This window comes from Notothenia rossii (assembly GCF_949606895.1).
Source record: "Notothenia rossii genome assembly, chromosome: 6".
NCBI lineage: Eukaryota > Metazoa > Chordata > Actinopteri > Perciformes > Nototheniidae > Notothenia > Notothenia rossii.
The window spans coordinates 65,945,878-65,971,363 of NC_136909.1; the positions used below are offsets into that span (position 1 = coordinate 65,945,878).

General features: G+C 39.9%; 1 protein-coding gene across 1 annotated transcript; it reads left to right on the forward strand.

Annotated features, from left to right (window-relative positions):
• ret (ret proto-oncogene receptor tyrosine kinase) lies at positions 1-24,522 on the forward strand. Its single transcript, XM_079688642.1, has 20 exons — positions 1-1,291; positions 10,595-10,834; positions 11,057-11,338; positions 12,018-12,256; positions 14,080-14,275; positions 14,359-14,558; positions 15,649-15,931; positions 16,169-16,300; positions 16,805-16,915; positions 17,043-17,156; positions 17,733-17,974; positions 18,062-18,209; positions 18,320-18,427; positions 18,507-18,721; positions 18,931-19,053; positions 19,149-19,219; positions 20,902-21,039; positions 21,169-21,268; positions 22,507-22,654; positions 23,527-24,522. The coding sequence occupies exons 1-20, from the start codon at positions 1,222-1,224 to the stop codon at positions 23,682-23,684; spliced, it is 3,318 nt and encodes a 1,105-aa protein (XP_079544768.1). The 5' UTR covers positions 1-1,221; the 3' UTR covers positions 23,685-24,522.
• The last annotated feature ends 964 nt before the right edge of the window (positions 24,523-25,486 follow it).

Here is a 25,486-nt window from a genome sequence, read left to right on the forward strand (position 1 = left end):
GCTCTGATTGGTTAGCTGTCCGGCTGTGTTGTGAATTGTCAACACGAGATGTCCCACCCCTTTGCCACGTATAATGTGTTGGAGATCTAGACAATGGAAGTGCAAGTGTTACGTAGTGATGTAACTATGTCTCAGAAGCTAACAAAGGAATATACCAGAGGCGTTTCAGGGTAGTATGTAGAGAAACTTTGGGATTTTAGCCTTTGCAAACCATTTACATGCAAAAAAGCCATATAGCACTCTACAGGAAAGGGAAACCCCAAAAAGCATAATACTGCCTCTTTAAATAAAGGTGGATCTGGTTTTAATTACTTTATATAGTGCTGTGTAGCTTAATCCATAACTATACATAATATTTAAATAGTTGAATACGGTTTTTTTTTTTATCTGAATCTCTAAATGAGCTAAAGTTGGTCAATATATGTGTAGTAAAGAAGAAGTATAAAGTAGCATCAAAAAGAAATACTCAAGTATTTTAAAACGGTACTTAAGTAGCAGAAAAACAAAGCACGTGTTTGCTAGTCAGGTCTCCGTCTCATTAATCCACATGATTGTGAGGGCTGCAGTTCAGCAGGTTCACCATGCAGCCAAAAACCCTGTCACCTCCCCACTGGCAGTTCATCTAAAGTTTCATAAATGACACTGGAGTTAACATCTCAATGTTAAAGGTGCTCTATGAGAAATAATCCTTATTTCACACATAAATGATTACAGCACTGTTCCAATAAAGCAGTGATTAAAATGAACGCACCTGCTACACTTTGTTAAAAAACAGTGTATGCACCTTTAAAATGCATCATTACCCATTTAATGATAATTGTTAATATTTTTTCCCCCACGCAGAGTGTTAATGAGGTGACTGACCTGCTGTTAAATTATGCTCTTAAATTTCCTGTAGATGCTGAGCTGCCTGCTGTTGCAGGAAGCAGCGGGGCAGTGAGTGGAGCAGAGAGTGGAGCAGAGAGCCTCCTCCCCCTGGACAGACAGCCAGTCAGCCCCGCAGCAGCCCCGCAGCAGCCCCGGAGCCGCACACACACACACAGCCGCACACAGCAGCTCGTCTGCGGGACACTGAGGACCGCATCCCCCTCACCGGAACCGCGCACAGGACACTCTGGTTTACGCAACACCTGCTTTTCTTTTATCGCTTTTTTCTTTATTATTCGTCGCTGAAAGGAACTTTAATTTTCATAGAGAAACTTTCACCTATGGTTCGCGAAGATGAGGCCAAGTTGTGGTTTCTCTCTGGGAAACATCGCTGTGGTGCTGCTGCTGCTGCTGCTGCTGGGAGGTAAGCTTCATCATCAGCTTTATTGCTAGACATGCTGATGGGCCACAAGATTTTAAATATAGGTTAAAGTGGCTTACTTGAAAAAATGAAGAGAAAAAATACTAATAATTTCATTAAGAAAAAGTATAGACTAATTGTCACATGGCAAATAATCTATTTGTTTTATTTATACCGCATGATTTCTAAAACCTGCAATTTAATCAAACCTAAAGGTAAAGTATATATAAAAAAAACTAAAACCATGCAATATAAATAACCAAAATATTTAGCCATGTGACATACATGTTAATCCATAAAACATTTCAATTGTGTTTTCTTATCTATCATCTTCCCTGTTTAAGACATTATCTCTTAATCTGACATCATCAGTTTCAGTTTTAAGCATATTCATCTCTGTCAGTCAGAAAGGCAATTACTTGAGGTATGAGCACAGCAAAAACGATGTATCTGGTTTGGAATGCATTTTATTTCCACAAAATGTAAGATTTTCTCCAAAACTGTCTTTGAAAACAAACAAAAACCAAAGAGAAATACAGATACAAAATGTCTGAGCTGCTGCAAACAGACCCAGTAGACCTGAAGTCTAGATGGCAACTAACAAATACACATGAGATATGCTTCTCCTGTGTAGAGGTACAATGGCTTTTACTAAATTGCAACATGTTTGGAAGCTGCTGTGAATTGTAAGGCTTTTCCAAACACTATTCTGAAATGGCATTGGCTCAATGCCGGCACTGTTTCATGCTGCAGAAAGTGATCCTTGCATTGTGCGCTGGGGATGTTATGCGTGGTATGGCACACTGGAACCTGGAGTCAAATGAATACCGCCGTATACCATAATATTATAATCCCGTTCACAATCCCACTGCCCAACTGTACCAACACTGTCCTGCCATGCCGTCTATATTTAAAGTGTCTCTCACGGCTCAGGAGTGTGCAAATCTCACTGTGTGGCAGTCAAATGTGAAGCTTGGCCAAATATAGGCCATTGTGTCGAATTCCTGGATTTGTTTTTGGACTTAGTCTTAACAGATGTTACTTGTAGAGTGTGAAAGTAATATTATCAACTCATGTTTTAGTGGAAATGAGATGTAAAAATTGTGTCAATGTTTATGCGAGTAGAACAGTGCCTGAAAAACTGGGCTTACAGTACTCAAAAATGACAAGCCTATACGTTATTGCCCAAGAGAGCACTTTCCTTCAGTTAAAATGATTAATTAAATGTTAAAGGTGCCACAGTTCTTTGTAATGCTCTTTACTAATTGTTCACTGTGACAGACAGTGTAGTTTATGCACAGATGCCCAAGAGATGTATTCCCATCACTCTTACAGTAGACATGATGGTCCCATCACACACCCTGCTTTACATCTGAGCTCGGCTTTGTCCTGCATGTACTGCCACTGACGCCTGATGTTTATAGATAAACGCAGTTGGGCCAGTTCGATTTCACATGTCAAGGACATGATGGTAATTAAACGGGTGCTGAAATGTACACCCAATGCAAAGGTGGTCGCTCCTCATCTGCCTGTTTGTTGCAACAAAAGACTTACACTGGTCCGGAGAGGAGGAGAGGCGAGCTGCAGGCAGGTGTGCAGCAGCTGCTCCTATCTCTGGGCAAACACTGGCTGTTTGTTTTCTTTAGGAAAATATCGCCTGTTATACAAGTACACAACGCTCAGATTGCACGTTGGATGTTAACTGCCTTCAAAAGGACACATCAGATTGATTTTGCTGCATATGACGATAAAGCTGATGATCTTGTGTCACTTTTGGAGGATATTCTGACTGTTTCCACCATTTACTCGTCTTCACTTCCTTATACGTTTTTTAAGGACTAAACTAGTGTTATATGCCAGTGATTCACTTATCGTATCCGATATGGCGTTTTCATCACCACAAAAGTCATTTAATACTTTTTTTAATCTAAGGAATGGTAAGACTGTAAAAAATATATATACTTAGTGTTATTCGCATCATCACTTTTCAAGGTTACAGGTAACTCATTAGTTAAGTGATTCTTGCTGAGGTAATCAAACAAGGAAATTGGCAATCAGCGTTCACTAAGAGTAATCAGCATTTTTAGATGCTGCTGTTTGGCCATGCACTTAGGAGTAACATTAAGTAAGGCAGTTCAGGAAATCAATTAGAGTGAATTAAAGGCTGAGACACCTCTTTGTAGTGAGAGATTATGGAGATTATGGAGAAATTTGGATGTAAAAAGGTTCCCTTGTTATCATGTTCAAAAAGATCACTGGAATCTGAAATCTTCTGGTCAGTCATTGCTTTGTTAAGATTTGAGTTTTTGCTGTCAGGGAGAATATAACGTGTTTTTTTTATGGAGTTGAAACTCAATAGTCCCTTTTATGACTCAACCTGGTGAACGCCTTTATTTAAATGAACCAAATTCTCTTAACAGACATTTCTGTGTAATCCATCACTTCCCCTAAGAACAGCCACAGATGTTTCACATAAGAGCATCGATCCGTTTACCTTCCACCGTGACCTTGCTACTGTAGCTTTGACCCTGCTCTGCCCTGTGACCTCTGAAACCTTAACCAAGCGGTGATCTCCCGTGATGACCCCCGACATCCCAGAGGAAGCGTTGTTGCCATCCTCTTTAGCTGCTCCTCCTTCCTCTTCTTCCATTTTCATCAGCATCTTCTTCTTTTGAGAAGGACAAGACCAATACATCTCATGTGATCCATGCTCCTATTTAATTTCCTTCTTTATTACATTATTTGATTTAGTAAAGCATATTTTTTGTGCTGCCTATGGATGCATTATAAATCTTGTCAGTTGTCTAACCTAGCTGTCACTAGGTTTCTTTTAGTATAATTGAAAAAAGCATGATATGAGTTGTGTGCTGCAGAGTTTGTCTTATATAAAACAATTGTTTATTGCTTTTTATTAAAAAAATGTGGGACACAACATCTGGCCTCAGTTTCCGTCCTCTCAATAAAAGTAAGTAAGTGATGCTATACATCTATTCAGATAGTGGCATTGCCCTTAAAGGTTTGATCAGAATCAGAGCTTTAATGCATCAGTTTCAGCCTTTGAAACTTCGATTTCTATTTGCATTTATAGCTCCTCGTTTTGAGCAAGCAAATTTGATTCACCAAAATGTTGGCAACAATGCCCCCTAAGTTTTTGACGAAACTGGACAAATGTTTTACTTTTTTTATGTATAAAATACCTGATGGAGAGAAACCGCCCTCTTTGTTTTTACTTTTATTGCTGAGGCTTAGTCCCAACCATACAGTCTATGGTCCCAACCCCTAACTCTGGAGCGTTTGCTCTGCTGTCTGCGCTGTCTGCGCTGTCTGTCTGTCGGTAGGATGCTGCTCCTACCTGTCAAAGCTCTGTGCCTGATCCTCTAGTCAGTTCAGGGTCACACTTCCCTCTCATGCATGGGTAGAATCTAATTTGCGTTGGTGAAAGGACAAGGAGACATTGATTGAAATGTCGCCCTCGGGGCATTTAGCCCTCTCGTTTCACATGGGCCTTGACAAGTTATTTTCCAGTATAGCCTAGCGGAGCGCGCTGTGTTTGACCCATCATTTAAAACAATGAACAACACAAAAGATTGAGTTCAGCTCATCTAAATCCACATGGTCCTGTGACACTCCAGAACAGGGTGTGTTTTGCTGCTTTAAGAAGTTAATTGTATTATTTGTATTAAATATGGGAATCTAATCTGCAAGTTCATTATAATAACTCACTTTTGATTATTGTGGGGAGAGCTCATTTAAACATTATTTCTTATTGCCAAAAGAGAATCTTGCTGCATGCCCCTCCTTTGCCAGCCCAACCCTGGCATCACCCTGTGTCCGTTTGTTTGCTCCTTCACTTTACTGAAGTGGGTAAACACGTTGGAATTTATTTTTCCACCGGCCTTTCACTCCACCCTTTCCACCAGCTGCGAGTGCCAGAAGCTCTGAGAGATTCACTTCCATTTGCGCTGGAAGATCAGTGCCCTCCATCCTAAAGCAACGTCCCTCCCTTTGTTTCCATATACTATATCCATTGGATTCACTGTGAAACCTGATGTGGAAACACACAATGTAACAAGCCATAAGAAGCTAAAGCTACAGTTCCTTTTTTATTTAAGGTACGGCATGATATTTCAGATTTAAAGTGGTAAAGATTTGAGAATGTTAAGTCCTACATAGTCGGCTAGTAGTGCAATGTGGTATACAGCCCCACAGATACAACATTTTCTATTTAATTAATTTGATTATTTTATGTTTATTTCTTTAGCGGCTTTTAGCCATGCTAGCAGTGTAGCTCTAGGGATAGCAATGTTGACAATTGCTATACTTCGAATTATGTTGAATCAAATATATGTTTAGTGCACATTTTTGCACGCTAACATGCTACACAATGATAATCGACATGGTAAACATTTAACTTGCTGAATATCACAGTGTATTAGCATTGTCATTTGAGCATGTTAGCCTAATGTTACTATAGTTAGCACATGATGAGGCAGCACCACAGAGTAGCTAGCATGACTTTGGTGTTGTTAAGCTGTAAAGGGTCTGTTTCCTTTGGCGGGGTCTTTTATCTTTGTGCCCTGGGTCATATGTTCCTGACAACATAAAACCTTGAAAAGTTGACTTTACTGTTGTAGAGTGCTAGAAATGGGCTCGAAGGCTACATTGTGCTTTTGCGGGTAAAATTGTACCTTTTTAATACAAAAACTCAACAACAAAAAATATTGTCCCCATTGTGTTTTACCTCATACCTTTTAGCAGAGACCTGAAGCATTATGTTTTGGAGTATTTGTACATACGTCTGTGTGTCTGATCATTTGTTAGTCTAAACATAACATTTACCTTGCGGTTTGGTCAGTTTTGTGGATCATACCTAACCCAAACAAGAGCTTGAGTGGCGTTTGATTGACATTTTTACATAAAACCCCTCTGTCGTTCAGATGGCACCAAGGACATTACAAATTTGACAATTTCTTTCACAGACTTTCAGAGTAAAAGGACACAAACAGGCCGGTTAATGTGTGTAAACAGAATATTGAACTGCGGGACATTGGACCCTCCCTGGGAACAAATAAAACCTCCTCACTTGGCAGTGGTCACAGATCATTCTTTTTGGGCACAGTTATTTGGGGAAGTTGATAAAACCCTTTATGAAACCAATGGCGGTGAACTAACTATGCGATAAAATTACATTAATGTATTTTTCTACAGGCAGCTAATGTCTTTGTCTACATCTGTGTGCCCATCAGTGAATCTGATGGCTTTGTACCACCGCTGTGATTAGGATAGAGATATTTTATCAAAGCACTCTAATGACTACTGCGTCAAACTCAGTCAGGAGGTCCATGATGTACCACGTGTTCAATATTTGATGCCACTGTCACTCCCACGGGAATTCTTAAACCAAATTTGTACTTGCAGCTAACCCCTGAGGAGATGTTTATTAGATTTGTTGATGACTGATGAACATGGTTCATTGGATCTCAGCTCTTGTATTCTCTGAAGGATGATTGCATTACATTATGTTGTAATTGATTATTATGTTACGGTATGCATCGCGGTAAACTGAGTAATTTACCTGGAGCCTGTCTCCCTCCCCTGAACTGATATCAGATATCGTATTACTCTGATGAAAAGTTTGATGGCTTTGTCATCCTAACAGGAAATTACTTTCTATTCTCTTTACGACTCATTGTTTTGAGATTTAAAAGCATCACAATGAGACCTTTATTAAAATCCAGGTGATGGATCATATGACGAAGCAATCATGCACACTGGCACAGGAAACTAAGAGCGAGAGAGTTCCAAACATTATGATCAATAATAGCTTTCAGAAGTTGAATTATAGCTCAATGTGCAGCTTTTTAGTTAATTGAATTTTAGAAGAGGACCATTCCCAAAGCTGTTACATCTTTGGAAGCAGAGCAATCAGGATTCCAGAGTGATTATGATATTTATTATATTTAGATCACCATGATATTACTGTGTGGATGCCACTGGTTACAGCTGCTTTGTAAAAGCTGATGGATTATTTGAAAAAGAGGATATCGATGGGCTAAATTGTGCCTGTGAAATGAACAGTAGATGTGATATTTGTGCGGGCCGTGCATCTAAACAAGTGGGTCCGTATTATGTGCAGCAGCGGAGATGATTGCACACATGCAGCCATCAGCCTCTCTCCCCGTCTGTCTCATCAGTACAAAAACAATCAGCATCACTGTTGATTAGTACGGTTATTGATTGGTCTTGCTGCCAGATACATGGCATTTCCAATGAGTCGTTACCAGGGACAGATGCAGCGCAAGTTGACATTGGGAGAGGAAAAAGGGCACGGGACTGGGCTCTCACCGCAGCTCCAGCCTACCAACAACATTAGTGAAGGAATGAATCATACAGAGGCCAGGTCACTTTTCCTTATCTGCCATGTTGTTGACAAGGATGCTCAGTGAGGACATCTGGGTCGGAGTTAAAACGTTTTGTTTCATTGAGACATAGAGGCAGCCTAGGTTAGTCTAGCACATGAGCTCATAGCTGGTAAATTTATCAGCCGAAGCACGCATTGAGCTAATTGAGTTCCTGTCTTTGTCTGGGACGAAGGAGAGAGGGCGTCCTACCCTATCAGTTCCAACCAGTCCTAGACATACTGTTGTCTGTGGCACATGGTTACAGATTTTGTGATGAGCTTGTGTCCTTTTTGTCCTTCCACGGTTAAAATATGAGACAGAACTGACACAGGCCGTAATTAATTTGGAGAAATCTGCCATCGTCAAAGGCATACGTGTGTAAACGAGTGAGAGGTTTATTTCATTGTTGTTGTGTTTCATCAAACAAGTGAGGCGACGTACAAGTTCAATTTCACCATCCACTCAGCAGTACATGACATATATTGTAAACACGAATTGCTACAAGAGTCCTCCTGTTCAAACACTGGCTTTGTTTGCTAAATTACTCACTCCGGCTTTTGAAGACATGACACGGTGTATAACAGCTCAGCATCAGTTTTATAGGGGTGTAAAGGCTGTAAAAGGTCTGCTTATGGTGGTAGTGTTTACACACTTTCAGTTATGGGAGGTCAAGGCTGTCCTAAAAACAGCCTATTGTTCAGGTGCATGTAAAATCTGTAAGAAAAAACCTGTGTGTGCGGTAAGGGTGCATATTATCTGAGGTGAAATATCATTGCTATATTACCGTCATTCTTGTTCATCATTTAGGGAAGCTAATGAGTCATGCTTTTGGAAGAATCTTCATCATGGCAAAGATGCCATTTGCTAAGAGAGGCCTGCTTGATCCATCCAATTAATTTGTTTTGATATAAACTGCTTGCTTTCTGTTGGCTTCAGTCCTGGAGAGAAATTGAATTTTGAATGATATAAACAAATTGTGTCGCACAGGCTCCTGCAGCCACCGCGGCTTCGGGCCAAGGCCAACATAAATGCATTCAACTCCCACTGGTTAACGCGGTGGACCCTCTGGTTTTATTTGCAGAGCTGCTGTCGTCTGCTGTGTTTATTCATGACTGATATGTGTGGGATATCGGCAAAGGGCTGTTGAAACGGGTATTTTTCTAGCTTGTTAAAGATGCTGTTTAATCCAGCATATTTTGCAATTTATCAAATGAATACACTTTTAGAATTAGTCAAATAATGAATCATGATAATGATTAAGCTGCTGCTTTCTGTTTGTGCATGTGTCAGTAAGATAATAGCTCCCTCTAATGGTCACTTTAAGTATACATATGGAGATCTACACTGAGATTGGGTTAACTATCTTTATTTAGCTTCCTATATTTTCTCACAACAAAAACCCATACCGTGTTATTCTGCTCCTGGAACTCCTATATATTATTATGGAAGTTACCTCCAGTAAATTCAGATGGCATGTGTTGCGGAATGTAACATATTTAAGACATTTAAAGTGTGCTATTATACATTGTCGTTCTACTAAGGCCATCCATCCATGTGGAGTCATTTAGTTTCTGCCTGTACTTTTTTATTATCGAAGTATTATGTTTGGTGTTAAAATGGGCTTATTGTGAGGAACAACATTATCATTCACCCTCCGATGTGCGTCATAGAATACATATTGCTTCACTTAAGAGAATAATTCTTCCTCTTGTTATGCTCTTTAGTTGCTCTGAAATCATCTGCTTTATCAAAAACATCCCAAATTGACTTTAAATGATATCCTGTCTTATGAAAAACTTAATAAAATAGCAAGGTCCTTTAGTAAGAGCCTAGTTTATTATTAAAATAAAAAATTTTTGTCATATTATTTTCACATATTGTTGCTTATCAATCTTTTGCCTCTGTGTTGTAAATATATTTTGTATATGTTTGGCTTTCAACAAGTACAACTCAAGACAAACTATAAGGAAACACTATTTCAAACACAAGTATGAATGGTCCTTATTTAGCTGCGAGAAATGTCGAAAAATGAAAACCATCCCTAAAATCTGAGTCATGAAACTGAATCCCACAAGAATTAACAAACAAGTGGCCTGCTGTTTGTTTTTGTCTCAGGAACACGTCTAATAAAAAGGGCTGCAGCCTCTTTGAGTGTATCTCCATCCTTCAGGAAGCACGGCCACATTTTATCCATCAGCTCGGCCTCCTGTCATCCAACCCCCACAAAATTAAATCAATGTCTGAAACCGGAGACGAGGCCTCAACTGCAACAACAGAAATAGAAAATCTAGTTTTGCTGTCTGCTAATGACATTAGTGCGTCCCCTAAATGGTTGCCTACCGTCGTCAAAGAGGAACGTAACAGGGATATAATTACAGGAGGAACACTCACATCTCCATTTTCCTGTAAAACGCACAGCCTGCCACAGCTCTTATGGATTTCCGCAACACACATGAACACATACACACTCCTCTTTGGCAGGTAATGATTCATTTCACCCTAGTATCATGTTATCCCTTGTAATTAAACATCTCAAGGTGAACACAAGGAGAATCGGAAACCACATGTTATTGACCGTATGAGAAATTCATTAAAAGAGCAGCATAAGTGTCATTTGAGCCCCTCCTTTCAATTTCCGCTAGATGAAAGAGGGAAAAAAAACTGAACCTGTCATAATCCATGTATGTGTTCATTTCCAGTCAGTGGCCAGACAGCATTGTCAGTGGGTATTGTTCCTATTGTATTGTTGATGCCTGATAACTGTGGTTTTACTGCTCTGTAATAACACTCAGCTGCACTGTCAGGCCTTATTTTCAGTTATCACAGTGTTCTCTTTCAAGGGGAAATCCCCCTGTGGTGTGCTGCTGCTTGTTTTTTAACATCTGTTAATGTCTTCTTCCTGCAGGAGCAACAGGGCTGTACTTCCCTCAGAAGGAGTACTTTGAGACGGTGTACGTGGGCCAGGTGGCTGGCACACCCATCCTCCAGGTCCACGCCATGCTGGACAGCAACTCTGAACAGCCGCACTACTACCTATGCAGGACGGGCTCCAGCATACGTCACAGCTCCTGGTTCCACCTGGACGTCAACACTGGGATACTGTCCTTAAACAAAACCCTGAAGGAGAACGATTTCGTCTTGTCCAGTGAGAATTTTAATTTATACTCGCCTTACAGTGCCAGGTATCCCATACACATGAGAGTAAATTAGCTTCTTGACGTTTATGCTCTTTTCATACTAATAATGCTTTGGCTTCGTTTGCCTACACGATGATAATGTAATTGCATGCAGGCATAAAAAAGACCTTAGTCATCAAAAAGAGCACTGTCTGAGATTAAAACGCAGCTTGTTTTTGTTTTTGGCTCAGATCATCCCTCGTGGTCCGTAAAGAAGTTGGTCCTGCTAGCCATGGTCTCCAAGAACAAGAAGCCCCTGTGCAAAAAACCCACTCGGATCACCCTGGACTTTGTCAACGCCACACTGCCTGATTGCGCTCAGACTGATCTGAAGGAGCTCTGCTTCCCGCACAGAGACACGTCCAACCCCCACATCATGGAGAACAGGTTTCCCGGGGCCCTGAGACAACTCCGCCGTCTCACCAGACTCCACGTCTGCCCCAACTACACCGTCTCTTACCATGTGGAATCAGGTCAGACACAATAAAGAGAGACTCATTCTCACATTCTCATACATATAAATATGTTATTTGTAAGCAATAAAAAGGCACTATCCTCACATTTAAACACTAATGTTGTTGTTACAGCTGTCGGTCTGGTACCAGTAGCCTATGGTGGCTAATGGTATTGCTGTAAAACACACATATTAAGATTGAAGATATCGGCTGCAGAGATGTCTGCCTTCTTTCAATATAATGGAACCAGATGGTACTTGGCTTGTGGTGCTCAAAGCGTCAAAAGAATACATTTGAAAAACTCAACAGCAATCTTTTCCCAGAAATCACGACCCAGTTACCCAAGATGATCCACAGACCTTGTTGCGAGCAGTTTAATGCAGGAAATTCATTTTAATATATATTTGAATATTAGTTTTCTCAAATGTGTTTTTTTTAATACTAATACAGGTAAAGGGAAAAATATGTTTATTTTTTGGTGAACTGTCCTATCAAACTAGGAAGCATTTTAGCAAAATGCTACTTTTCCATTACTGTAACTTTTAGTTGCCATGTGAACTTGTTTACCAAGAGTTTGTATTCCTGCTTTGAATGAAACACATACCATCTCTGACTCAATGTATTGTATTTCAGACGGTGGATTTTTAAACACATACACTCGCACACACCTGATTTAGTGTGTTTCTCTTGTCCACAGATACCCCAGCACCGTTTGCTGTGGACGAGAACACCACAGAGCTGGTGGTGACGGCTCCTCTGGACCGTGAAGAGAGTGAATGCTACCGACTACTGCTGGTTTGCACAGTCCGGACAGAAACGTTCATCACCAAGCTGGACGCTTCACTGGATGTGTTTGTCAACGATGAGGACGATAACGCACCCTATGTGAATGGGACAGACACGGCAGATATTGTCATCAGCTTTAATCGGACAAAGGTAAGGAGACTTATAAAACACAGAGAAAAAATCTGTCATCTCTTTTTAATGGTATTCTCTCCTAAGTTCATGACTTGAGATAAGATGAAAAAAAAGCAATGATAATCTTCCTTTTTTTCAACTGTGAAACCTGCTTTTTCTGGGTCAATTTTCAAAGTGACCTTTTAGTTTAGTTTTCCATCTCTGAAAACAAGTGGATGAAAAAGACAAAGCAGCAGGTGATTTTCTTTTTACCTCTTGTGGCCAAAAAGAGTATTACAAAAACAAACAAAAAATTCCCTATACAGAGACATTTAAAATAAAATTCGCCTGCCATAACTTTGAAAAATGATATCCTAGCTTAACAATTTGATCAGATGTTTTTAAATCCTAAACACATGGGAGACATTTTTAGAGCAGAAGAAGGATCCCCAGACTTTTTTTCTCACCAGGCACTCACTGCATACAGATCTGGGGCCGTATTCACAAAGGATCTTAGGGTTAAAAGTAGCTCCTAACTGGCGAATTTAGGAGAAACTCCTAAACATAATGGGCGTGTCAGTCTTAAATGTAGGACTCCTAATTTTATTCACTAAGAGCAATTCACAAAGTATTTTAGGCCTAAAAGTAGCACCTAAGTTTAGGAGAGCTTAAAAGTCCTCAAGAGGACTCCTAACTCAGTAAGACCTATTCACAAAGAATCTGAAAATGGCTGCGAGACGAAATGTTTTGGAGACAATGGAAGACTGTGATTTGATCAAGTGATATAGGCTAAATCGTGAGGGTATCAAACTTGTTGTGGAATTAGTGCGGGATGCAATAACATCCCCGACTAACAGGAATAACCCGATTAGTCCGGAAATAAAATGTTTGGCAACACTACGATATTTAGCAATGTGAGAAAATGCAACTTTGCAATGCCGACGATTTAGGAATATCGCAACCATCAGTCAGCCGTGCCATAAACCAAACCATCAACGCGCTCTCTAGACCACATATCATCCAACAGTTTATCCGGTTTCCTTTGGACAATCAACAACTACAGGATCAAAGCCAACTTCATGGCAATTGCCGGTATGCCCGGTGTGGTCGGTGCTATTGACATAAAAATAATTGCGCCATCAAAAGATGAGGACGTGTTCGTCAATAGAAAGAAAGTACATTCCATCAACACGCAGATTGTTTTCATTCATCATGATAGGGGGACTTGAACGGCGGTATGGGCTGTTATTGAAAGTGTTTAAGTGCTGGAAATATGCTCATTGGATAATAGTTTGCAGAGTGCTTTTAATTGCCTCCTTGATTTAATGCAATTTACGTATTTTTATTGTTTGCTCTCTCTCTTTAACGTGCATATACAACGTCATTATCGTGGTCTGCACAAACTTGTCATCATGCGTGTATTCTGCTAACTGCACTGTCCATAACTATTTGATAGGAATACATTTCTAGCCTAGGCTATTTCCTTGTTTTTCGGTGATTTAGTGGGCTCGTTTGTGGGATGTTGCGGATGAGTTTCACCGAGACTGCCTGCTCTGAACAACCAATCACCGTACTGACCGCTTCTAAACTCATGCACGAGAATCGACGTAATCCATAGCAACGGCGCGTCACTCTTAGTTCACTCTTAGTGATTTATGCTTAGTATGAGTAGGTCTCAGCGGCTTTGTGGATAACTTTTAAGAAAAAACTCCTACGTAAAATGTTTTAGCGCGAGTTAGGAGCACTCCTAGCGGTAAGATAAAATGCTTTGTGAATACGGCCCCTGATCAGTTGTTATTGTTTTTAAGACACAATGTGGGATAATATTATCAACTTTACACATTTGTAATTTTTCCTTCCAGGATGGGTCTTTTGGCGCTTTGTTTGTCTTCGACAGGGATCTAACCCCCATCTTCCCGATTGACCAGCCCTACAATAAATATGTGTGGACCTTGCTCAATAATGACACATGGATAAATGAAACATTTGACATTAAAGGCACCTTCAGTGAAAAGAAAGCTGCTGTTGGAGGAATTCGTGAGACCGTTCACGACTACCGTAAGTGACCCAGGGGCTACTAAAAATCATCTGATGTTATGATCATTGTAGTTTTAATACTCATGTTTGCCCCTTTATTTTAGAGCTTGTCCTGAAGAGGAACCTGGTGGTGACGGAGAACCGCACCGTGCAGCTGGACTTCATGGTCAATGACACCACCTACCCCGGGCTGGAGGGAAAAGTGTTGCTGCACTTCAACGTCACTATCTTACCTGTGCACATCCGCTTCAACAACATCACGCATATGTTCACATTAACACGCAGAACTTCTCTTTATGCTCAGGTATTCATGAATGCTTTTTAGATGAATCTTTATTTTTTTATAGGAAAGGTTCAAATAGTTTTCAGGTTTTTAGTAACTCACATCAATTGTAGTTGGCATCACTTCAACATTTTTTATGATGATAAAGATTAAGTAAAAGATATCCAACTGAAGGGCTCAGGCTTGGTAAAAGAACACCTCGATGTGAAAAATGCAAAAAAGAAAATGTCGACAGGGGGTTAAAGCACTCTTGTTTTGATGATGCAAGTTTATATTCCCTTATAAGACTTAACTTAGTTTTTACCCTTCTGTTTCACTTTAAAAAAAACTGCTTTGATGTCCTTAGACTAGAGGATAAAAAAGTCCCCCTTAAATACTTCCAAAAATATACATTTAGATTATATCGCCCTTTCAGTTATTTAAACCAACTTCAGTCCTAATCATCACTACCAAACATTCATTAATTTAAATCCTTTAAACGCCAGTTTGCAAGATTTAACTATTTGATTCGATCTTTTTTGTATTGTCTGGAATATGACAATGATTTGCATCATTGATTCTTTTTTGTGCATTTGTCCCGTGGGGCAAACATGAGACTCAATCTTGTAGAAAATATTAAAAACTACAATTTTGAAGCCAGTGCTTTACATTTAAAGCCTAACACAATACAATGCAGTATTTCTAAACTAAATAAAACTGCTGAATTGTGAATTTAATGGGGTTCGATGGGGACACATTTGTCCTTAAGGGTCTGTATTTTAGCTCGACAGCTTATTATGGATATATTATTGGAGCTGAGGATGAACTTCCAAAATTCTATGAAAAAATTCACACCCTTGCCAAATGTTATTACACATGCATTGACACAGCCAAAAATGTCGCAGTGATGAATATAGGTTAAATATACTAGCTATATATAGCCATTTTAATAGCTAAAAAAGTGTTGACTCACCTCTAAAAACACTGAGAGACTGCCATCTGCTGGCTCAGCAAAAGATACAAATCAAGATCTCTGTAATAAAGCAGTCTAAAAAGGTATATTGTGCCAACCTTCCACTTAAATCACCTACTGTCTTTTAAATTGTCAATCTCCCATCCCATCTGCTCTCAGGTCGGCAGAGTTTGTGTGGAAAACTGCCAGCAGTTCGATGGCTTCAGGGTCACATACCGGCTGGAGGTACCCGATAAGAACGCGTCAGTGGAGGTGCAGTCCTGCTACACAGCCATAGGCATCACCCAGGCCCCGGACGAGATGTGGGGCCTGCTCTATGTGAACGACACAGAGGCGCTGCGCAGGCCCGAGTGCGAGGACCTGCAGTACATCGTTGTGGCCCAGGAGGAGCACACACAGCTAGAGGCCAGCACGCAGATCCACATCATACTGGATGCTGAAGGTGAGAACAGTCCACTTAAAAAATCATTAGGTTTAAAAAAGATAGGGTTCAATTATTTTAATCCTAATGTAATCTGTGCTCATCTTTAATATACATTAGTAAAGAGCAAAGTATATTAAGTTTGGCTGCTATTTAGTGTTTCACTTCCTTACGTTCAGCACCACCGCAGGTCCGCAGGCACACATGTGAAGACTCCCAAATGTCTTTAACCGTGTGTTTTTGGCACTTTGTACACAGTAAACAAGGCCAGCCAGGAGAGCCAGCGGTTCCTGTCATGTTCAGAAAACAGACAGCGAGGAGTCTGTGAGTCTGTCCGAGGCCTGGGGGCCACAACAGGGAGATGCCAGTGGAGGCAAGGCTCTGAGAAAGGTACTTTTTATTTTATGAACCCTTATAACATCTTTTCCTCACTGAATGATGTCAACATTATTTATGAGACATTACAGTCATTTAAGTAGAACCAAATGTCTCCCTAAGTGGTGGTAATGGAACAAATTAAAGGACCAGAACCACTAACATCCTTTTTGAAAGAATTTGGGAAAATGTGGTCTTAATTTCGATGAGAAAAAGCACTAACAGCACCACATGGTGGCAACAGAAAGTTCCCAAAGTCATCTATTGTTGTTTAAGCTGATACATTTTATTTTAAAGACTTAAATTCTGGCTATTATCGAGGCAAACCTAAAATACATTGGCTGCCGTTAATTGTATAAATTTATACATTTTAAATACCATCACTATTTAAAAGAGTTAGTGGTACTTTTCCCCTCCAGTTTTTCTAATTAAGAATTCCAAGCAAAAGACTCCAACATTTGTTGTCATCTGGTCATGTTTTGCACTTCAGTTTTTCTCTCCTTTGTGTTTATGTCCTAGGTATATCTGAAAATTACTCCACCTGCTCCCCTGACCTGCGCACATGTCCGGACAGCTTCTGCGATGCAGTTGAGAGCAAAGATCCGTCCATATGTCCACAAGACTGTACAAGTAAGAAACACATTGCTTGATTTTGATTACACCCATGGATTTCTACAAATGTAAAGCTGTAAAACACATCCATATCACATGTAAATCTAAGAATAAAAGCATTTTGACTGTTTGTTTGTCTGTGCAGAGGAAACCGTTATTGGAGGTCATGAACGAGGCTTGAGGAATGGGATCCAGGCTGGCTATGGGACCTGCTACTGCTACCCTGAGAATTGCTTCTGTGAGAAGGAAGATATTGAGGGTGAGTCGCCATAAATCACACACAACTTTCAATAGGGCTTGTCAAAATATTACATAACTATATAGGTCATTTCATATCTCCGTAAGGATATAGGATGGTTTTACATGTTTTCTAGTAGTTCAATAATACGTAGATGGTCATTTTTGTTGTATACTCCTCTGTGATTTATAGACTTGACAAATTAAAACTATTTTCTAGATTAATTAAGAACATTAGTGCAAAAATGAATTATAAAAGATTACCAGCGATACAGTGATTATTTTTACATGTTTGCACACAAATACAAAATAATCAGATGAATATAATAGCGGGATGTATCTGACTTTTATCAGATTTTCAGAGACATTTGAGTTAGTCTGTGCCTATTATCATCAATTAAATTATTGTGTATCATTATATCTAGCTATATTTAACTTAATAAGATACAATTGCATTGGATTGTGATCAATTATCATATTGACTTATCTCCCAGCTCTGACTAATGATAATAAAGTGTTCCTAATTCAATAAAAAGAAAGAGAAATACATTGCTGCTTTTCTGAAAATAACAGTATTGTGCAACATGCTCTCCTGCAGAGGCCCTATGTGATGACATGTGTAAGACCATCATTGCCACGGCTCTGCTACTCTCCTTCATCATCTCCATCCTCCTGTCCTCGTACTTCATCCACCGCTACCACAAGAACTCTCCCAAGCCTCCGATCGCCTCCGCTGAGATGACTTTCCGCCGGCCGGCTCAGGCCTACCCCATCAGCTTCCCCGGTAACCTTCGCCGCGGCTCGCAGGACTCCATCGAGACGGACACCTTTAAAATGCCTGTAAGCTGCTTATTTTGGGCCTGTGACACTTTTATTCAGCAAAGTGTGGTGAACTGGTTTCGAACATATCAATGTGTTTCTCAACAGGAGGATCCTAAGTGGGAGTTTCCTCGTAAGAACCTTGTACTTGGCAAGACTTTAGGAGAAGGAGAGTTTGGGAAAGTTGTCAAGGCGACAGCATTCAGGCTGAAAGGAAAAGCTGGCTACACCACTGTGGCTGTGAAAATGCTTAAAGGTAAGAGAGAGAGTAGACAAGGTGGGGAATTAATGGTGATGTATGGGAAGTGAATGTCTGGAGAGATGAATGAATGTATCATTACAATCCCGTCTTTTCATCCATGACAGAAAACGCTTCCCATAGCGAGCTGCGTGACCTGCTGTCAGAATTCACTTTACTGAAGCAAGTCAACCATCCACACGTCATAAAGATGTTCGGAGCGTGCAGCCAGGACGGTAAGGCCTCACTCCTGCTATCCTCCCAGGACATGTGTGTTGCACATGGACTCTCTAAGTGCTGCTTTTCTCTGAATAGGTCCTTTGTATCTGATCGTGGAGTACGCCAAGTTTGGGTCGCTGCGCAACTTCCTGCGCGACAGTCGGAAAGTTGGCCCGAGCTACATGAGCAGAGACTCCAACAGAAACTCCAGCTATCTGGAGAACCCAGACGACAGAGCGCTCACCATGGGTGACCTGATCTCCTTTGCATGGCAGATCTCCAGAGGCATGCAATACCTGGCAGAAATGAAGGTATTTGCCAAACTGGAAAATACTCAATTTCCAAAAGCAAATATATGGAACACATTCAAAATAGTGGAAATACTGAAGCAGTTGCATTCCAAATACATACACTGAAAGAAGCTACAAAATCGAAGTACTAAAAGATGTTCAAGATGAAGTTAAAGTGTAAGGGTTGAAAGTACTGAACGTCTCTTTAAATTAGCATTTTGGTCCGACAGCTTGTTCACAGGGACCTTGCTGCACGAAATGTCCTGGTAGCCGAAGGACGAAAGATGAAGATCTCAGACTTCGGCCTTTCCAGAGACGTGTATGAAGAGGACTCGTATGTAAAGAGGAGCAAGGTAAAGAAAAGTACTCTAGTACTACTAGTGTATTTACAACCATCTTCTAAATAAAAAGAATAGAAAACCTAACCATGTCTCCCTCTGTTTTCCAGGGCCGTATACCTGTTAAATGGATGGCAATAGAGTCCTTGTTTGATCACATTTACACAACACAAAGTGACGTGTGAGTACCAATAGCATATTACACGAAACGTTATTCATATATCCCTTTACTGCTGAGAGTGAGATGAGAGTTTTGACACCACTCTCATATCTATATGATAAATCTGAAGCTACAATCAGAAGCTGGTTAGCTTCAATCAATCAATCAATCAATGTTTATTTATATAGCCCAATATCACAAATGTTACATTTGTCTCAGTGGACTTCACAGTTTGTACAAAATATCAGTATGACAATACGACACCCTCTGTCCTTTGACCCTCACATCGTACAAGGAAAAACTTCCAGAGAAAACCCACAGTTTAAAGGGGAACATGGGAGAAACCTCAGGGAGAGCCACAGAGGAGGGATCCCTCTCCCAGGACGGACAGACGTGCAATAGATGCCGTGTGTCAATCGAAGACATACTACATTTACAACATAGGTAGTCCAAATGTTTGGAAATGCATGTGTCTATAGTAAGAAGGTGAATCCACGAGGATGTCAACAATCCTGTGGGAGCCATCAGGGAAGTAGTATGATGAGAGTCAGGCAGGACCGCAGAGACAGGTTCAGCCACGACTCGAAGTCCAGGACTCAGGATCCAGGACTCAGGACCACAGGAAAAGGCACAGCCACGACTCAAGATCCAGGGCTCGCAATCCAGGACTCAGGACCACAGCATAAGGATCAGCCATGACTCAGGATGCCGGCGTATATAGACACCAAAAAGAAATGTGGGGGAAGCTGGGTTATTCGGAACATGAGAGTACACAGGTACAGAAAGACAGAAGGAAGAAGTAAGATGTCCCCCGACAGTCTAAGCCTATATCAGCAAAACTAGGGGCTGAATCTAATCAGCCCTAACTATAAGCTTTATCAAAAAGGAAGGTCTTAAGCGCACAAAACGGATAGGGTGTCATATCCAGGGCTGCACATAACTGATGCGCAGGTGCGAGCCATTTAGGTTTAATTTTTTTAATCCGTCCGCGAGCACAACGGCATCTGCGATCCCTCACTCTACCCCTCGCTATCGCGTGAAGGGAACAGTTCATGAGCATGCTCACTAGCGCACCCCCTCCCCCAACAATAATCGTGGCTTGATATTGAGTAAGAACATGTTTTTATGAACCACACAGCTTCTGGTCTTCCAAGACCCGACCGGACAAAACGACGTGTTGCAGGCACGAAACATACTACCAATAGAAATACATTGCTTATCGTTCTGCGTTACACGAAAAAAAAAAAAAAGGCGAAAATCGTGTTGGTGAACACGAATCAATAGATTACATTTCGTGACTATAACACGAAATGCCGTGAGACTGGGTTGCTGGATCTGTCAACGCTAACAGAATCTGCCCACCAGCACTTCGAAAGCTCCCAAATGAACATGTTATATGTAGTTTATTCAATACAAACACATAACACCTTGTAAAACCAAAATGTAACCTTTTTAATCAGATATAATATCTTCAATAGTGAGAATCAAAGGTGCTGGTATGCAGTTTTTGCTAGCTTCAGTCAGAGCCTTGCTATACCAATCTAACGGCTCTATATTTAACAGACAGATATTGGAGTAGTATCAATCTTCTCATCCAACTCCCAAAGCAAAAATGAATATTTCCAAGATTGTTAAATTATCCCTCTAAGAATTTCCATTATATGTTATCAAAACATTCTTATGAACTCCTATTCTTTTTCCAGCTGGTCCTTTGGTGTGCTGTTGTGGGAGATAGTGACACTGGGAGGAAATCCCTACCCAGGTATCGCTCCTGAACGCCTCTTTAACCTGCTGAAGACCGGCTACAGGATGGAGAGGCCAGAGAACTGCACGGAGGAAATGTAAGCTCCACTTTCTCTCCACGGAGTGCAATAAATCCCAACCGCCACATTAAGACAGAAAGTCATGGAAAATGACTGTTACGGAGGATTCAATGATCTCAATCACTGTAAAACGTTTCCCCTCTGCAGGTACAACCTCATGATTCGATGCTGGAAACAAGAACCAGAAAAGAGGCAGCATTTCTCAGACATCAGCAAAGAACTGGAAAAGATGATGGTGAAAAGTCGGGTATGGTGAAGCTATACAACACATTATGATAACTTATTCATATTGTTCCACAGGAAAGAAGCTATTAATCAGTCTGTTTCCAGGCTTTACTCGTGCAATTTTTCTTTCCACTGTTGGAATTGCAGCTGGCCTACAGTTAGCAGTATAGCATTTCTGGTAAACATCGTGTACTGCTGTTTAGAGTTACACATATGTTTTGCGTTACCCACGATCTGTCACTCTTTGCAAACGCTGTAGATACCATAATTATAGTTTGAGGAGCACTGCTAAAATGTGGCCTTGGGCAGCATAATCACAGAGCATACCAGTCAGGCCCCTGATGTTGAGGTGAGCTAAATATAGAGCATTTAAGGACGAGGGAATGCAGACATCCCAGAATACAACAGGCGGCTTCTTCCCTGTTATCATAGAGAGGCAGTGGGAGTGTCACTTGTAAAGAGTCGAAAGTATTTGCAGTGATCTCCACAGGCTCTTTGTCAGACGATGTCAAATATTTATTAACACACAATATATACAATCTATCCTATATAATATGACTAAGAAGGCAATGACACAAACTGATATACTGTGTATATATTGCTAGAAATTATAATTAAATATCATATCATTTACTCATAACTTAACAAATCAGTCTCACATTTAAATGTATTTTTTTTAAAGGTTTAGCTTTTGTAAATTAAACTCCTACAAATCGTATTTGCACACACACAAAACACTGTGAACACAGTCTTTGTTTTAGCTCTGAACATTATTTGCTTCATTTTATATTAAACTAAATCCCCCAAAAATATATAGCTTTAGATATTATAAACCATTTTATAAAAATGGTGTGATTATAGTAGTCAGCTCTATAAATAATATATAGGACTATTTTTTGCAAACGGTCTAATGTATGGATAGCCATTTTTAAGGGTGACCCCTATACTTACTTGAAATTACCTATATAAAAGTAATAAAGGTTTAATATATACCTTTATGTATACAGGATTCCCTTTTTAAAAGTGTACCTTTTTAACTTGGTCAAAACCCAAAGAAATGTTGTTTTAAAAACTCTTAATTTGATCATCACAGATTTTTATTTTCATATTTCCATTCATGTCTAAACAGACATTAGTTTTCTTCCACTTGTGCGTCACTGCCCTGCATGTGACCTTTAGCACGGGCACTCTCAGACTTAGCGTGCAGTTTTTCCCTGCCTCAGTAATCAGCCTAATCACACCTTCATCTGCTCCTGGCAGGATTACCTGGACCTTGCGGCGTCCACGCCTGCCGACGCCCTGCTGTACGACGACGCGCTCTCTGAAGAGGACACTCCACTAGTGGACTGTAATAACGCCCCTCTCCCTCGCACCCTCCCCTCCACATGGATTGAAAACAAGCTCTATGGTAGAATCTCCCATGCATTTACTAGATTTTAGAAACAGGACACACAACACAAGCTCTCTTTTTTGGCAAGTTGTGATTGGCCTTTCCGTAGTCAAGTGTGCGTGACTGTGATCTAGGCATGCCTTTTTTGCTGATTAATGCTGACACATCTCCCATTTCATCGTAAATGAGAGGGCTCAGTTTAAAAAAGATCTTGTGTCTTGACTTTTTTTGTTTTACTTGGACCTGCTTCTAATGTAACACGAATGCTGACCAAAATGATGCTACATTTCTAAATATTGAACATACCATTACTTCTTATTTATATGGCACCACTCATACTCATGCTTAGTCTGCATTTTTATGAGTTCATTTTTCACACCATCACATTTCCATTGTCATCATTCCATTATGTGTTTGCATTGGTAGAAACAGTGTGCAACATTTGAAACAGGTCCTTGTCGAATCAATCACTCACTGTGTTTTTTAAATTCAAGATTGTCTTACATTTCCTGACTTTCTAATGTATATTAGCTGTTGATCTATAATGTTTCACAATGCTGAACAGAGGAACAGTAAGGCTTTTGAACGCAACTCTCAGGTGACGATAAAAAGTAAAGAACACATTGGATTTATTGTTCGTTTGCATTTTTGAACAGTTACAGGAAGGGGCATAAGCAACATTATAGCTAGATACATTTGTACCAACATTAGTAAAACACTTAATAAATAATAAACGACACTATATTTTGCTTTATGTACAGTAACCTATACAAAGCCATAACTTCAACGGGCTTTTTCCAGGCACTACAGAGTTTGATTTGAGAGCCTTACTGTCTGCACGCTGTTAATATTTCACTGAGTGCAGAAAAATGATATGTTCTCGTTTTTAGGCATGTCATACCCGAACTGGCCTGAGAAGAGCCCGGTACCCCTCAACAGACATGATGCCACTAATCCAGTCTTTACAAGATATGCCAATGATAGTGTTTATGCAAACTGGATGGCTTTGCCTTCACCCGCAAAAGCTGTGGACAAGCTCGATAGCTAAAAACAAACCAACACTGTAGAAAAGATGACTAATTGGTAGATGTGTATATTTCTATAAGACTGTACATATACAATCTGATGCTAAAGTTGGTTCCCTTTTATTTCTGATGCACGGGGTATTCAACGTTTTAAAACTGGGGTCTTTTTTTGCTGCAAAAGCGGCAGGATCAATGTAGACCACGCTTCATTCAGCTCCTCAGTATGTTAATTGTTACCTCACGGGTCATGTTGGCCATGTTGTATCACTGCATGACTATTGTACCAGATTGTATGCCAGTGTCAATGTCTTTTAAGTGCCTGTGCCGCTTCTACAATAGCCTCCAAATATTAATGTGCAACTGTGAAGATCTTGTTCCAGCCCAGGAATTAAAGGGGACGTCTTTACCATCACCTGCTGTAGACAGCTGGGATTGAGTGGACAAACAGCAAAATGCTGAACTTGTTCTGAAAATGTAAAGTTTCTACTTTAGAGGATTGTGCTCCTCAAATTGTCAAAGACCCATTTTGTGTTTCTCCCACAAGATGATTCAAAGCTGTTCTTGCCAAAGAGAAGTAACACAGACATGATCAGTGAGCAGTTTTCTTGCTTTTGTTCTTGTTATATATATTTTTTTTTTACATGAGAAATATCAACTAGTGAGTGCTACTCCAGTGTAAGGACCCAACACTTAATGTAGACCGTGACCATGTCCCATGTGAGACTACAGTTCACTATTGGATTCACTGTAATGGCAATCTTTGTGGAAAAAGTATGATTATGTAAACTAATGAGTGTTATCATTGTTATGTTGTTATTATTTGATTAAGTTCCAATTAATAATAAACGTTAAAAATGTTCAGTGTGGGTATTTTCCTCATGTCTCTAAAAATGGATAGTAAGCTTCTGTTTACTGATTACTTTAATGTTCATATTTTATCTTTACAATGTTCAAAATGATTTTGTTTTAACTTATGATTGGTGGTTCACATACATTTTAGTTTTTTTTATACCATTATAAGGAGTCTTATATTACAATATAAGGTCCTAGTGCACTTTGGGCAGGATTTTATTTCTAAATAATGTTTAATTTTGTGCAGTAGTTGCCTAGGAAACATTGGTCCATTGGAGCCATTTCTTGTTTGAATAATCAGTCTCTCTAAATTATGTTAACATTAAGTGCCGCCTATTAATCACAACTGAGACTCAACTCTTGTTTTGGCTGTTAGAAACTATTTGTTTAGACAATCTGATGATGGTTTTAGTTTTTCAGGTTTTAGAGGTTTTAGATTTTTGTTTCAGTGTTATGTGAGCTTACATTTCAATAGTTTGTTCACTTTATTGTTTATAACAAATGGTTATACCTAAGATAACGTTTTTAATTAAGGTTTCTTTGGTAGGCAAAATATAATGCATGTCACCCTATCTAAGTATTATACAAATAGATATGTGGACTGGTGACCTGTCCATGGTGGCTCAGTGATTTCCACATAATGTGTGCTACGATAAGCTCCAGACTCCTGCCACCCTTAATGATACTGATAATGAAGGAAATGAATGAATTACTTAAAATAGAACTCTATGGGAACATTTGATGGTTTGCGTTATGCATCACAGTGATAACAGATCCCATGTTTGGGACAACAAACAAGTGATATGTCTCCTCTTCATGGGTAATTCAATTCAGAGTTGTCAGCTAGTTTATCATCACAGATAAGGGGTTGGTTTGACAAGTCAGGACAGAGAAATACAAAAGAGGACGAAAACAGCAACATAAAACGAGCTTATTTTAAATGTATCTTGTAATTCATATTTATAAGAAATAC

Excerpts from the sequence above, each read along its gene's own strand:
- ret (XM_079688642.1), top strand. The coding sequence starts at position 1,222 with ATGAGGCCAAGTTGTGGTTTCTCTCTGGGAAACATCGCTGTGGTGCTG. Across the intron at positions 14,276-14,358 it reads TGAGACCGTTCACGACTACC|AGCTTGTCCTGAAGAGGAAC; the intron begins GTAAGTGACCCA and ends CCTTTATTTTAG. Across the intron at positions 14,559-15,648 it reads GAACTTCTCTTTATGCTCAG|GTCGGCAGAGTTTGTGTGGA; the intron begins GTATTCATGAAT and ends ATCTGCTCTCAG.